The sequence below is a fragment of the Oryctolagus cuniculus genome, chromosome 1, assembly GCF_964237555.1.
Source record: "Oryctolagus cuniculus chromosome 1, mOryCun1.1, whole genome shotgun sequence".
Taxonomy (NCBI): Eukaryota; Metazoa; Chordata; class Mammalia; order Lagomorpha; family Leporidae; genus Oryctolagus; species Oryctolagus cuniculus.
Genome location: NC_091432.1, coordinates 196,443,804 through 196,457,236, shown reverse-complemented (window position 1 = coordinate 196,457,236; position 13,433 = coordinate 196,443,804). Strand labels below are relative to the sequence as shown.

General features: G+C 45.8%; 1 protein-coding gene across 2 annotated transcripts; it reads right to left on the bottom strand.

Moving 5' to 3' along the window:
• Window positions 1–270: 270 nt before the first annotated feature.
• On the bottom strand, window positions 271–11,870 carry DNAJA1 (DnaJ heat shock protein family (Hsp40) member A1). Of its 2 annotated transcripts, none has more exons than XM_051844684.2 (9): window positions 11,317–11,870; window positions 10,021–10,165; window positions 9,728–9,905; window positions 7,907–8,011; window positions 7,495–7,722; window positions 3,905–4,019; window positions 1,935–2,050; window positions 1,531–1,631; window positions 271–657 (listed from the first exon to the last, which is right to left on the bottom strand). In XM_051844684.2, exons 2-9 carry the CDS (start codon window positions 10,150–10,152, stop codon window positions 439–441), a joined length of 1,194 nt encoding a protein of 397 aa, XP_051700644.1. In that variant the 5' UTR covers window positions 10,153–10,165; window positions 11,317–11,870; the 3' UTR covers window positions 271–438. The 2 variants fall into 2 exon arrangements, with proteins under 2 accessions (XP_051700644.1, XP_051700651.1); XM_051844691.2 differs by having other exon boundaries at window positions 10,021–10,179; window positions 11,317–11,470.
• Window positions 11,871–13,433: the final 1,563 nt, after the last annotated feature.

Here is a 13,433-nt window from a genome sequence, read left to right as displayed (position 1 = left end):
CTTAATACAAATAACTAGACAGACCAATACTTCTCTACAAATTAATTTCTGATTGCCAGTTAAATAGTTTTAATTCCATAAGCTTAACAATGAATGGTCAGACACTGAAGCCAACACATACACCTAGCATTTCGGTCTAAGCTTGTCCATGTAGACAGCTGAAATCAATTACAATGTATGGCTAACAAATGCTAGGGGAACTTTTTTTAAATTAAGTTTTTACAGGTATTTCATCTTGCACACTGAAGTCATACATACAGGGCAAAGTCAGAGCTTTTATATTTGCGTTTATTCTTCATTTAACTTTTAAAACACTACTATAGTTGAATATTAAAACAAAAACAATAGCAAGTAGTGAGCATATTACGGTTATAGTCCTTCACTCATCCATCCACTGCTGCATACAAAATGCCAGCAGTGCCTTCTTCACTGGCCCCATTAGGAGGTCTGACACTGAACACCCCCTCTGGGATGATGTTCATCATCCTCGTATGCTTCTCCATTATAATGGCGCCGTCTTTCCTGATTTGGATCAAAGTCCACGAGTTCTACCTGATCCATTTCATCAGTCTCTTCTACTTCCTTCCTCTCAGGGAGAAGTTTTTCCAGCAAAGAGAGTTTATCAGGAGAGAGAAAGCCATTTTCAGGGAAGTTTACCTACAAAAAAGAAATTTCAATTTAATTCATCATTAGCTCCTTAGACAAAGTATCATGGACCCATTTTCCAGAGGAAAAAACATACTATCTTTACTAGACTTTAAGGACTATGGCAAAAGTCAGGTTTTAAAAAACAAGATCCTTATAAAATCTTTAACATAAGAACCATTCTATACCTTTTCAAGAGAGAAAAAAAGACATTCTCAAAAAGGTCATCTTCAGCCAAAAACATTTTCATTAATGTGTTTGTGGGTGAGAGACCCACTTAAAGACTAAGTGGGAGCGGGACCAGTGCTTTGGCGTAGTAGGCTAAGCCTGTGCCTGTGGGGCTGGCATCCCATATATGGGTGCTGGTTCAAGTCCCAGCTGCTCCTTTTCCAATCCAGTTCTCTGCTTATAGCCTGGGAGAGCAGCAGAATATGGCCCAAGTGCTTGGGTCGCTGCAGCCATGTGGGAGACCTAGAGGAGGTGCCCAGCTCTTGACTGGCTCAGCTCCAGAGGTTGTGGCCACTGGGGAAGTGAACCAGTGGAAAGAAGACCTTTCTCTCTGCCTCTTCCTCTCTAACTCTGCCTCTCCAATAAATAATTTAAAAAATAAAAATAAGTCTAGGGGAAACAGTTGGATTGCTTTATGAATTACCCTATTAAACCAAGCAGCAGTGTTTCACCAAGAAATCAGCATTAGTTATTGTAAAGGTTTTTCTGTTGAACTTTCTAATGCAATAAAATACCCAGTTTCCATATACTCTTTTCAACAGTAAATTAACAACACAAATAAACCTAATCTCAATTTATTGACAAAGAATGTTCAATAGAACAGCAGTATTATATCCATGCATTCTCCTTGCCAAGGATCTGGAATACATAACTCACCTTGAATTCAATGATTAGGCGACCCTTTTCATAAGGTCTACGATAAATTGGCATGCCTTCATTTAGCACACACTTGATATCTCCATGCTTGACAATCTGACCTAAAAACAAACCCAAGTTCTTCTTTAAATATGGTCACATTTTGATGATATGGGGAAAAGAAAAGAAGGCCGTAGCTCACTACCAGGGGTAAACTTACATCACAAAACAATCCTGTTACCTTTTACCTAGGGGGGTTTTCCCAGGGCTCCCCTAAAAGAACCAAGACTTTGTGACTTCATCTCAGCCCAGGGAGGATACATAACCGAATAAAACAGCAGCTTTCGCTCAGTGCCAACATCTCTTAGTTATCAGGAGACAAGAAAACACTGGAGTAGAGAGACACACTTGTCTGGTTCCCGTACCTGGATGAGAGGTGATGACTATGGTTCGGTTGTCAAGAGTGGATATTGGCTTTTGGAAACCACATAATGCTTCGACCAATTGTATGTCCATACACATAAAAAGGTCTTCTCCTCGTCTGTATCAATACAAATATGGCATAAGTTTAGTTTTCCAGGCACCAAGGATTGAAAGCACCACAGCACACAACTTTCTTTTCCCATTCTGAAAAACCCAGCGAAGTTGAGAACTGAGAAAAGCAAGTACCTGGAATCTAGCAGCCCTATTTCCTGGTCAAGGCTTTTGGAAGGATTCCAAAGCCTCTATCACTAGCTACCCCTGAATTATTAGTCTGGTTTCTTTTTTTTTTTTTTTAATTTATTTTTTGACAGGCAAAGTGGACAGTGAGAGAGACAGAGAGAAAGGTCTTCCTTTGCCGTTGGTTCACCCTCCAATGGCCTCCGCGCTGCGGCCGGCGCACCGCGCTGATCTGATGGCAGGAGCCAGGAGCAAGGTGCTTTTCCTGGTCTCCCATGGGGTACAGGGCCCAAGCACCTGGGCCATCCTCCACTGCACTCCCTGGCCACAGCAGAGGGCTGGCCTGGAAGAGGGGCAACCGGGACAGAATCCGGCGCCCCGACCGGGACTAGAACCTGGTGTGCCGGTGCCGCTAGGCAGAGGATTAGCCTAGTGAGCCGCGGCGCCGGCCTAGTCTGGTTTCTTACAGGAGGAAAAATCCCCACAGAGATGCTTAAAAGAAAAAAAACAACAAACCCATACATTAGAGATAGAAGACATTATCCTGTAAAACAAAGCAAACCTGGGGCTGTTCTGGATTATTTAGGTCCTATTGAAATACAACATTGCGGATACAGCCAATTCGAAGGGTAAGATTTTCTCTTTTGATGGACATGAAATTAGCAATGGATATAACAGAACACTCAGTTAACTCTCTTATTATTTTTTTGACAGGCAGAGTGGACAGTGAGAGAGAGAGAGAGAGAGAGAGAGAAAGGTCTTCCTTTGCTGTTGGTTCACCCTCCAATGGCCACCATGGCTGGCGCGCTGCAGCCGGCACACCGCGCTGATCCGATGGCAGGAGCCAGGAGCCAGGTGCTTCTCCTGGTCTCCCATGGGGTGCAGGGCCCAAGCACCTGGGCCATCCTCCACTGCACTCCCTGGCCACAGCAGAGAGCTGGCCTGGAAGAGGGGCAAGCGGGACAGAATCTGGCGCCCCGACCGGGACTAGAACCCCATGTGCTGGCGCCACAAGGCGGAGGATTAGCCTAGTGAGCCGCGGCGCCGGCCTCAATTCACAGTTAACTCTCATTCCTCCTTCTGCTCCAGTTTTCTTTTCTTTTTTTTTTGACAGGCAGAGTGGACAGTGAGAGAGAGAGAGAGAGAGAAAGGTCTTCCTTTGCAGTTGGTTCACCCTCCAATGGCCGCCGCGGCCGGCGCACCGCGCTGATCCAATGGCAGGAGCCAGGAGCCAGGTGCTTTTCCTGGTCTCCCATGGGGTGCAGGGCCCAAGCACCTGGGCCATCCTCCACTGCACTCCCTGGCCACTCTGCTCCAGTTTCAAGTTTCATTATAAACTCAGTATCAACACACATACTTTTGCACCCCTTGTCACCTGCTACTTATTTATGCTCACACAAACCATCTCCTAATCCAAACACCTTTGAAGTTCCAGATCAGGTAACAGATTTGAGACAGTAAACTAAAATCTGATCTTGTTTTCATCTTCTTAAAATTGAGACATTAATAGCACCTTGGACACATTACACACAGCCTAATCTTTCTGATAGATTTTTCTAGAGTGAAGCCTATGAAATCTGACCATACTTCAAAAGTTATTGAAAAATGGCATTAAAATACACTTTTCCCATACCTCTTTCTTGTATTAAGACAAATGGAAAGCTCATTAAAATAAAACAAAAATAAACCTCAAATATGCAAGCTGTTCATTTTAGTGGCTGATTAAAATCTTTACCGGGTAAAAACAGCATGGTCCTTCTGATCTAACACAATGATAATATCTCCTGGCTCCAGTCCTGGTTCTTGGTCTCCTTCACCATGGAATGTTATCTTCTGGCCATCTTTCATGCCTAAAACACAAAAGATTAATTTTGTACTCTTATTGAATATCGAAGACTAAGGTCAGAATCACAAAAATAACTGTGTAATAAAATGAGAGTCTATGCAGGGACTAAAATATCACAGAAATGACTAAACACACACACACACACACACACACCTAATTACTTCAAGTTGCTGCTGAAAAAAACTATCAAAGTGAACACCACACACTCTACAAGCAAACAGACAAGGCTTCAACCTTCAGAGTTATTTTTTGGCAAGATTACCCTGGAGAATCAGGTTGTACAACCTTCCTTAAGTCTCCGCTTTCTCAGACACCTACCTCATTAGAGCTGTTGAAAGGATTAAATAAAAAGATCCATGCTGGCACCAATCAATGGCTGGCAAACATTACAATCAACAGATGTTAACTATTTCAACTTCATCAGAGTACTTCTACTCAATCTAATAGCACTGTAAACAGATTTTTTTCCTTATTGTACTCTTATTGTACTAGTTTTGATAAACGGGAAACCCATATATAAGGCTGAAAAAGTTTAGACATTTGGGACCGGCGCTATGGTGTAGTAAGTTAAGCCTCTGCCTGTGGTACCGGCATCCCATATGGGCACCGGTTCCAGTCCTGGCTGCTTCACTTCTGATCCAGCTCTCTGCTAATGCACCTGGCAAAGCAGTGGAGAACAGCCCAAGTACTTGGGCTCCTGCACCCATGGGGAAGGCTAGGAAGAAGCTCCTGGTTCCTGATTGGCCTAGCTCTGACCGCTGCAGCCATTTGGGGAGTAAACCAATGGATGAAGACATCTCTCTGTACTCTGCCTTTCAAATAAATATACCTTAAAAAATTAGAAATTTAAGAAGAATCATTCTGTTGAGGGGAAGGTGTTTGGCATAGCAGTTAAGATGCTCCCTGGAGGGGCTGGTGCTGTGGTGTTGCAGCTAAGCCACTGAATACAATGCCAGGATCCCATATGGGCACCAGTTCAAGTCCTGGCTCTCCACTTCTGATCTAGCTCCCTGCTAATGCACCTGGGAAAGCAGCAGCAGATGGCCCAAGTGCTTGGGCCCCTACACCCACGTGGGAGACCCGGAAGAAGCTCCTGGCTTTGGGTTGGCGCAGCTCCGACCGTTGCAGCCAACTGGGGAGTGAACCAGTGGATGGATGACCTCTCTGCCTCTCCTCTCTCTGCTTAACTCTTTAAAATAAATACATAAATCTTAAAAAAAAAAAAAAAAAAAAAAAAGGAATGACACTTGTTGGAAGGGCCAGCACTGTGGTGTAGCAGGTAAAAACTCTGCCTATTGGGCCAGAACTGTGGTACAGTAGGTTAAAGCCCTGGCCTGCATCCCATATGGGTGGCTGTCCCACTTCTGATTTAGCTCTCTAATGAACCTGGAAGAGCAGTGGAAGATGGCCCAAATCCTTGGGCCTCTGCACCCACATGGGAGACCTGAAAGAAACTCCTGGCTTCAGATCAGCTCAGCTCTGGTCATTATGGTCATTTGGGGAGTGAACTAGCGGATGGAAGACCTGTCTCTACTTCTCTCTGTAACTCTTTCAAACAAAGTCTTAAAACAAAAAAAGCCTCTGTCTGCAGAACTGGCATCCCATAAGGGCACCAGTTCGAGTCTGGCCGCTCCATTTCCTATCCAGCTCCCAGCTAATGTGCCTGGGAAAGCAGCGGAAGATGACCCATGTGCATGGACCTTTGCACCCACTTGGGAGACCCATGAGAGAAGCTTTTGGGTCCTGATTGGCCCAGCTCCAGCTGATGTGACCTTTCTGGGAGTGAACCAGTGGATGGAAGCTCTTTCTCTCCAACTCTGCCTTAAATTAAAAAAGATGCTCTTCAAGACACCCACATCCCTTATCTGGGTTCAAGTTTCAGCTCCACTCCCGATTCCAGCTTCCTGTTACTGGGCACCCCTGACAGCTCAAATTCCTGGGTCCTAGCCACCCTTGTGGAAGACTTGATTTCAGTTCCGAATTCCTGTCATTAGCCTTATCCAGAGCTAGCTGCTGCAGGCATTTGGGGAGTAAACCAGTAGATGGAAGCTCCCTGCCTTTCAAGTAAAATGAGAATTAAAAAACAAAACAAAAAAACTCTGGTGGCTGGCACTGTGGCACTGCCTATGATGCTGGCCATCTCATATGGAAGCCAGTTTGATTCCTAGCTGGTCCACTTCCCATCCAGCTTCCTGCTAATGTCTTAGGAAAGCAGTGGAAGATGGTCCAAGTATTTCAGTCTCTCTACCCGCGTGGGAGACCTGGAAAATTATCCTAGCTTTGGCCTGGCCCAGCCCTGGCTATTGTGGCCATTTGGGGAATAAACCAGGGATGGAAGATTGATCTCTACCTATCTAATTCTTAATTCTGCCTTTCAAGCAGCAGCAGGACTGCACTCGGGAAGAAGCCAAGAACTCAATCTAGGTTTCCTGTGTGGGCAGCAGGACCCCAATTACTTGAGCCATTACTGCTGCCTCTATTGCATTCGCAAGAATGCTGCAGTCAGAACTGGAGCTAGGGATTAAACTCAGGCACTCTGGTATGGGATGCAGGGACCTTCACTAGGTACATGCCTGCCTTGTATGTATCTCTCTTAAATAAGGACTTAAATCATAACACCAGCATCAGACACTAATAAATAATCTTTCTTAATCATGTAAGAGGCAAACTACCTTGTTACACCAGTAAAACAATTAACTCAGCCAGGTTTTCCTGGTTGTTCTGTATTACTGTAAAGAGCATCATGAATAAGCACAGCATACACAAATGGCTTCAACTGCAACAGAGGTCCTATGTATAGGCTAGTGGCAGAAGAGTAGACTTCTGGAAATTATTCTAAGGACAATGCTACCAAACATAGGCCCAATGAGAAAAATACAGATTTGTGAAACTCAAAAAGCAAATTTTCTTGAGAAAATATGGGAGGAGAGGTGCCAGTATCACGATTCCTATTGAAGAATACAGCCATCCCTTGATATTCTTAGAGACTTGTTCCTAAAGACAACAAAACCCAAGAATGCTCAAACCCTTGTAAGAAAGATCACAATTCTTTGCCTAAATCCCTCCTCACTCACAAATCCTTAGAAGTATGCATATCCTTTAACCTAATAATTCCTAAGAAAATCAGTACAAAGAATCTAATATTAAAACGGGTGGAAGAACCATGGTTTCAGAGGTGACAAGTTTGGAACACTTAAATCATTTACAGTGCCAACTGATATCAAAGTCACTTCTATTACATTAGTCCATTAAGTCCCAAGTTTTTAATTTTGTGGACATCCCAATGTTTATTTCAAAGTTATTGTTAAATGTTATTGCTCAATTTAAGTCTTTATATATGTCTTACATATAGAATGATGGGATGAGGTTTTCTTGGGTATTAGGCCACAAATAAAACCTAATTAATGACAATTTACATAATATTAATAAACCTGCCATAGTACTCCAAACTTCAGAATGGTAAGTGGTTCAGAACTCACCTTTGTCAATATGAACTTCTAGAATTTTCTTCTCTCGAACTATTTTCCTTCCATTGCAGCTTTTACATCTATCTTTAGGACTGATGCGTTCCCCATGGCCCTGGCACTCCATGCATACAGATTGAATCTGCTGAACCATTCCAGGTCCTATCTGATGAATCCTTATTTGCATTCCAGTACCTCGGCAATTGGGACAGCACTCTACTGCTCCTTTCTTACCGCCTCGGCCTAAACAGTTTAAAAAACATTATGTATGAATTTAGTAGTAGACAGAGTAACGAATTCATAGGACAGTTCTTAAACACTCAATACTTAAATATTTTCAAGGTATGATGGAGAATTGTCCTAAAGAATATGTAACTCATTTTATTAAGACTAAGAATCTGAAAATTTAAACATTAGAAGACCATACCTTCACATTTGTCACAAATCACATTCTTCTGTAGAGCTAGTTTCCTTGTTGCACCATTATATAAATCTTCTAAGGTTACCGAGAGTTGATGAACCACATTTTTACCTGGAACAAGGTATTGCACATTAAAAATCTAAGATGTTGCATCTTACTTGTGAAGGCACCCCAAAAACAGAGCAAACAATTAAAGGCGAATCACAGCATACATCTGTTGAGCACTTATACACAGAATATTTACATTACTATATACAGTTCTCCAAATGAGAAACACTGGGTCAGAAACTAATCTGCCTAAGCATACAGACCTGGCAATGAAATACATCAAAAATATTAGCTGAAAAAAAATCACTTGAGAAAAATCAATTTTTAATATGCACAATTCACAATAATCCAAACGTGTCTGTCACGACAGTCTGAAGCTTTCACTTAGTATGTGGTATTGAGCAACCTGGCCTATTACTTCATCCAAAAATTATTTAGCACAGTACATTCCCATTAATCAAAATGGGCCAGGGTAACTGATTTGAATTACCACGGAAGAATACTCACTCCTTCTGCCTGATTTGGTACGAACAGTACATTTACTGCTGTTCTTATACAACCTTATACCCTTTATACGAAGGGTTGTCCAACTTTCTGTAGTGTTTGAAATGTTTTATATCTGTTGTCCAATATAGCAGCAACTAGTTACATGTTAGTGAACACATAAATGTGGTTACTGTGACAATGAAATTGCATTATTTTTGTTTTACATTAAACTAAAAGAGACCTGCATGCCCAGTGGCTAAATAGGAGTACCATACTTCAGGTCAGGATCACATAAGGATATTGAGACGGAAGTGAAATCACTATCAATGGTTGGTTAATAAGTTCCTAGCTTGTGATCCTTCCACAAGGACTTTATCCACCACAGTATTGCCTTATGCCTAACTGAAAATAAGTTCAGGCACCTTTCTGTACAATATGCCTATTTTTTTTTAACTTTATAATGAATATGAAGTACCATCAACTATATCCTTCTACTTCTAGAGATAGTTTGCCAGTATTACCTTTTAGGTCAATTAGTTATTAAAAAAAAAAATGAAAAACTGCAACTACTTCTCTGTGGGACCAACCATCCTAATGATTTACTAAACAAGTGATTTGGACTGCTGACATTGAGATAAATTCCTTAATGCTTTCCTTGAAGACCCTTTAAGAAAAAAGCAAACAATTTAGCCTGTAAGACTACATCAGGAACAAAGTGAAACTGACTTCTCTTGACCAGAGCACTGCAGGAACACTATCTGTAAAGCTGGTAGACTACATCTCCACTAGATAGTAAATGCATACATTTCGACACAAGGCAAATCAAGATTAAACAGGTGGGCTACTTGGAGACAATAAACCCCTGTTTTCAGTTCCAGCTCTGTTGACTTACTATATTAGCTGGAGGAAGTTTTAGGTTTTTGAACTTTAACACATACAATTCAAAAAGAGCACTGTATCTAACAGTGGGTTCTTGGGGTATCGACACCAGAAGGGATCAACGACCTGCGAAAAGGGTCTTGAAAACCATGTTGCTAGGCTTTCTCCCCTTAATTAATGTTTGCAAAATCTATAGAGTTGGATGTATCCAAGGTATTTAAAAGCATTCATTTGTTACCACTTGATTGGCTTTGCTATTTTTAGCTATATCAAATCTCCAATTCTCCAAAACCAGACCATACAGCAAACAGGGGTACTTTATGGTGGGCTTCTAACTTTACATCATCATGCAAACAAGCATTTAAACGTGCTTGGACCAACTATTTTAATTTGCTGCATGCAGACTATTCTTACCTCTCCGTTCTCTCTGCATCCTTCCTCCTCCTCCAAAAAACATATCAAAGATGTCCATGGGGGAGCCAAAACCACCGCCTGCTCCGCCCTCCTTAATTGCTTGTTCTCCTCCTTTGTCATATAATTCCCTTTTCTTTGCATCAGAAAGAACTTCATAAGCTTGAGAAATCTGTTTGAACTGTTTAAGAGGGGGTAAATATCATTTTTGAAAATGTGTCACAAAGCAAAGCCACTCTATTAGACACTCAGTTTCACCTAATACCATATACTATGTTTAAGAGAACACTACTTGCCTTCTCTCCTTCATTTGGATTCTTATCAGGGTGGTACTTTAAGGCCAATTTCCTGTAAGCCTTTTTCAGTTCTTCCTGGGTGGCATTGGGTTTGACCCCCAAAACATCATAGTAAGTGGTTTCTTTCACCATTTTCTACTACAGCCTGAAAAAAGAAAACTGCAATTTTAACCGGTTTCCAACTGCTAGTTCTAAACAGTAAAAATCAGAACCGAGCAAGAGCAGTCTGTTCTTTGCCACATCTGATAAAAGAACAGGGCTTTCACTTTCTCTCTCTCTCTCTCTCTCACACGTAACAATTCCTGCGGTACTTCAGCTGCAAGTTCTAAGACTAAATAGAAGCGAATCATTATCAGGGAATCCAAGAGCCTCCTGCCGGCAGCGCGCTCCCACTCTCCCACACGGAAGCCAGCGGCTGGACTGCCAACATGTCTTCTCAGCAACGGGATTCTCCTTGTCTCCCCTCCCCAGAGGTAGTGCCCGGCGGCAGGAATCAAAGGAGCAACCGCTTCAGTCTGCCGGTCACTACATTATCCGTCTGGGACCTGATCAACGCCATGCAGACGCTCCCCCAGGAACCAGGCATTTGCGCACACGGGGATGAGAGGGTGCTGTTCGAGTTTCGAGGCTGGCCCTGACCTCCAGCCCCCGGGAGCAGACCCTCCTTCAGCCCTTGGCCCGTAGGGGCCACTTCCCGGGAACACGGTTTACAGCTTCCCCGCTTTCACGGCCGAGGCCGGCGCGGCTTACGTGCCGATGGGTCTCCCCCTGCACTTGGGGCCGGCCCGTTACTGTTTCCTTCCTCTCTCCCTCCGCCCCTGCATCGAAAGGGTGGAAGGGGAAGCCCAGCCCTCAACAAAGAGAAGGAGGGGAGACTGGAGAAGCGAAACCCGCAGCACCGCCCGGCTCCTCCCGCAGCCCCTCGCCCCTGCCTCCCTCTGCGCGTGCGCAGCGTTGCCCACCGCCACCCGCCCCCCCACAGCGAGCGCGGGCGAGGGGCCGCGGGGGCGCGCACGGAGGGGGAAGCCCAAGGCGGCAGCTCCTTGGAGACCTCAGGCTGAGGCAGGAGTGGGGGAGGTCCAAGAAAGGAAGCCGGGGGCCCGACCTCTGCGCGCCGCCGCTGGGTTCCCGGGGCACCACATCAGTCTTCCACAGGGGAATCGTGGGTCCAGGAACCGACAACCCTCCCGCCCACGCGGAGCCAACCGTCTTCCCGAAGGCGGCTCCATCCGGCTTCCCGGCGATGCCAATGGCGCCAGCCAGGGGACGAGGGGAAGCGTGAGGGCTGAAACTCACCGGTGAACGGGCTGAGGCCGGCGTGGGGGAGCGAGAAGGAGCGCGTACTGTGCGCAGCTAGGGAAGTCGCCGCTCCTCCGCTTCTCACCGAGCGTTCTGGAAAGTTCCGCCCGGCGCGCCGCAGCCGTCGTCTTTTGTAGCCGAGCCCGGGCGCGTCACCCGCCGGAAGTCCCGCCCCCCGGGGCTGCTGCCACCGCCCCGTGGTTACCTGGGCAACAGCGCGGGGGCACTCGGGCCGGGAAGCGCGGTGCCGAAGGGCCTTGTGGGGGTGGGCGCTAGGCCGGGTTCCCGATGCTCGTGGAATCTTCTGGAGCCGTTTTTTCGGTGCGGCGGTCTCCGTGCGGAACAGGCATAGCCCAGGAGTGGTGCAATTCGCCAGCAGCTTGGGGCGCTCAGCTCAGTGGAGCCATCCGTCGCCGCCGCCGCTTGGGGTGGGGTGGGGGACCGGCTCGGGTACTCGGCCCCCAGTCGGAGCTGTGTGCACCAGGGGAAGCGCTCCGAGCGGAGTGCTGCACCCCTGCGCCCCGTTCGGCGGCTCTGAGTGCGTGCGTTCTGAGCTCTGAGGTTCTGGGAACCTGCTGAGCAGAAAACGCTGAGCAAGGCTGGCCTAACCCCTTAGAGCAGTCGTGTAGGCCGCGGGTCTGGCTCTCGCTTCACGCGCAGTCCTTGGCCTGCTCGCTCACCGAACTGCCAAGTTATTGGGGCGCTTAGGTTATCGGACTTGATGTGTTGGCTCCTGCGTGTTGAGCTTAGGGAGGCAGGGACTGAGCTAAACAGGGGAATGATTGTTGAGTGCCTGCAGGTGAGCTGGGCCAGGGCCTCCTTCTCGGGCCGGGCTTTGGCTGTTTGGCTACAGAGTAGCGGCAAGAGAGTTTAACATTTAAAAAATTAGTTGACCTCGCTTGTGAGCAACTCTCTTCAAAGGGAGACCTTGGGCTTTCTAATGTTGGGGTCAGTACGGGATCAGCAGTGGAATCTGCCTTAGACAGCCAACAAGTGGCATGGAAGCCAGCCCCATTGCTTAGGTTTGGTGGGGGGAGGGGTGCAACTAGTCCCACAAGGGAACCCCAAGGTAGCTGGCCTCAGCAGGAAGGCTCCTACAGGAGTGTTAACCCAGGGTAGCCGGGAAGGTTTCTGTGGAAACTGGGAGTTGAGCCGAGCTCCTTAAAGAAGGGAGAAGACTATGATATTTTTAGGAAAGTAATTGGTTAGATGCTGAGCTAAGGGAGCTGAGACAGCTGGTGGTGAGGCTTCAAGGGTAGTTGGGGAGTATCTTTGCCTCTTGATACATGTGGCTAAGCGAAGGGTTTTGAAAATTTTCCTGGAAGCATCCTACTGCTATCGGCCTCTTACATTGATTCTTTAAAAAAAAAATGTATTTGAACAGGCAAAGTAACAGGGAGAGAGAGACAGAGAGCTTCTATTTGTTAGTTCACTCCCAAAATGGCCACAACAGCCAGGGCTGGGCCAGGCTGAAGCCAGGACCCTGGAACTCCATTCTGGTCTCCCACGTGGGTAGCAGGGGTCCAAGTATTTGGGCCATCTTCTGCTGCTTTCCCAGGCATGAGATGGGAGCTGGATCTGAAACAGGATGACTGGGCCTCCCACATATGGGAGGCTGGAGTCCTAAGTAGGTTAAACTCCAGCACACAGGCCCTGTTTCAGTAATTTAAACTGCATTCCAGTCACTTTGAACTATCTCTAGGTTCTTTCCTTTGTTTTTTTAATTTTTAAAAAAGTTTCTACCTATTTATTTCAAAGAAGGAGATATAGAGAGATCTTGGATTTGCTGGTTCACCCAGCAAATGGCCACAATGGGTAGAGTTGGGCCAGCAGAAGACAAGGAGCTTCATTTGAGTCTCCCACAGGGGTGGCAGGTGCCTAAACACCTGGACCATCTCCCAAAAGGTAGTGCGGGAACCAGAACGAATTAGGATATCTGCTAATAAAGGAAGAGTGTAGGGGTGCTGAGTGTGGGAACATTGAACCATCCAGATGAGTGTCACAGGCAGAGACCAGCAAGGGTGAGAAGTAGAGAACAGTAAACAATAATATTAAATACTGTTCATGGAGTTGTGTTCTTAAGTTCCTTTTACTGTAACTGCATTTGTGAATCT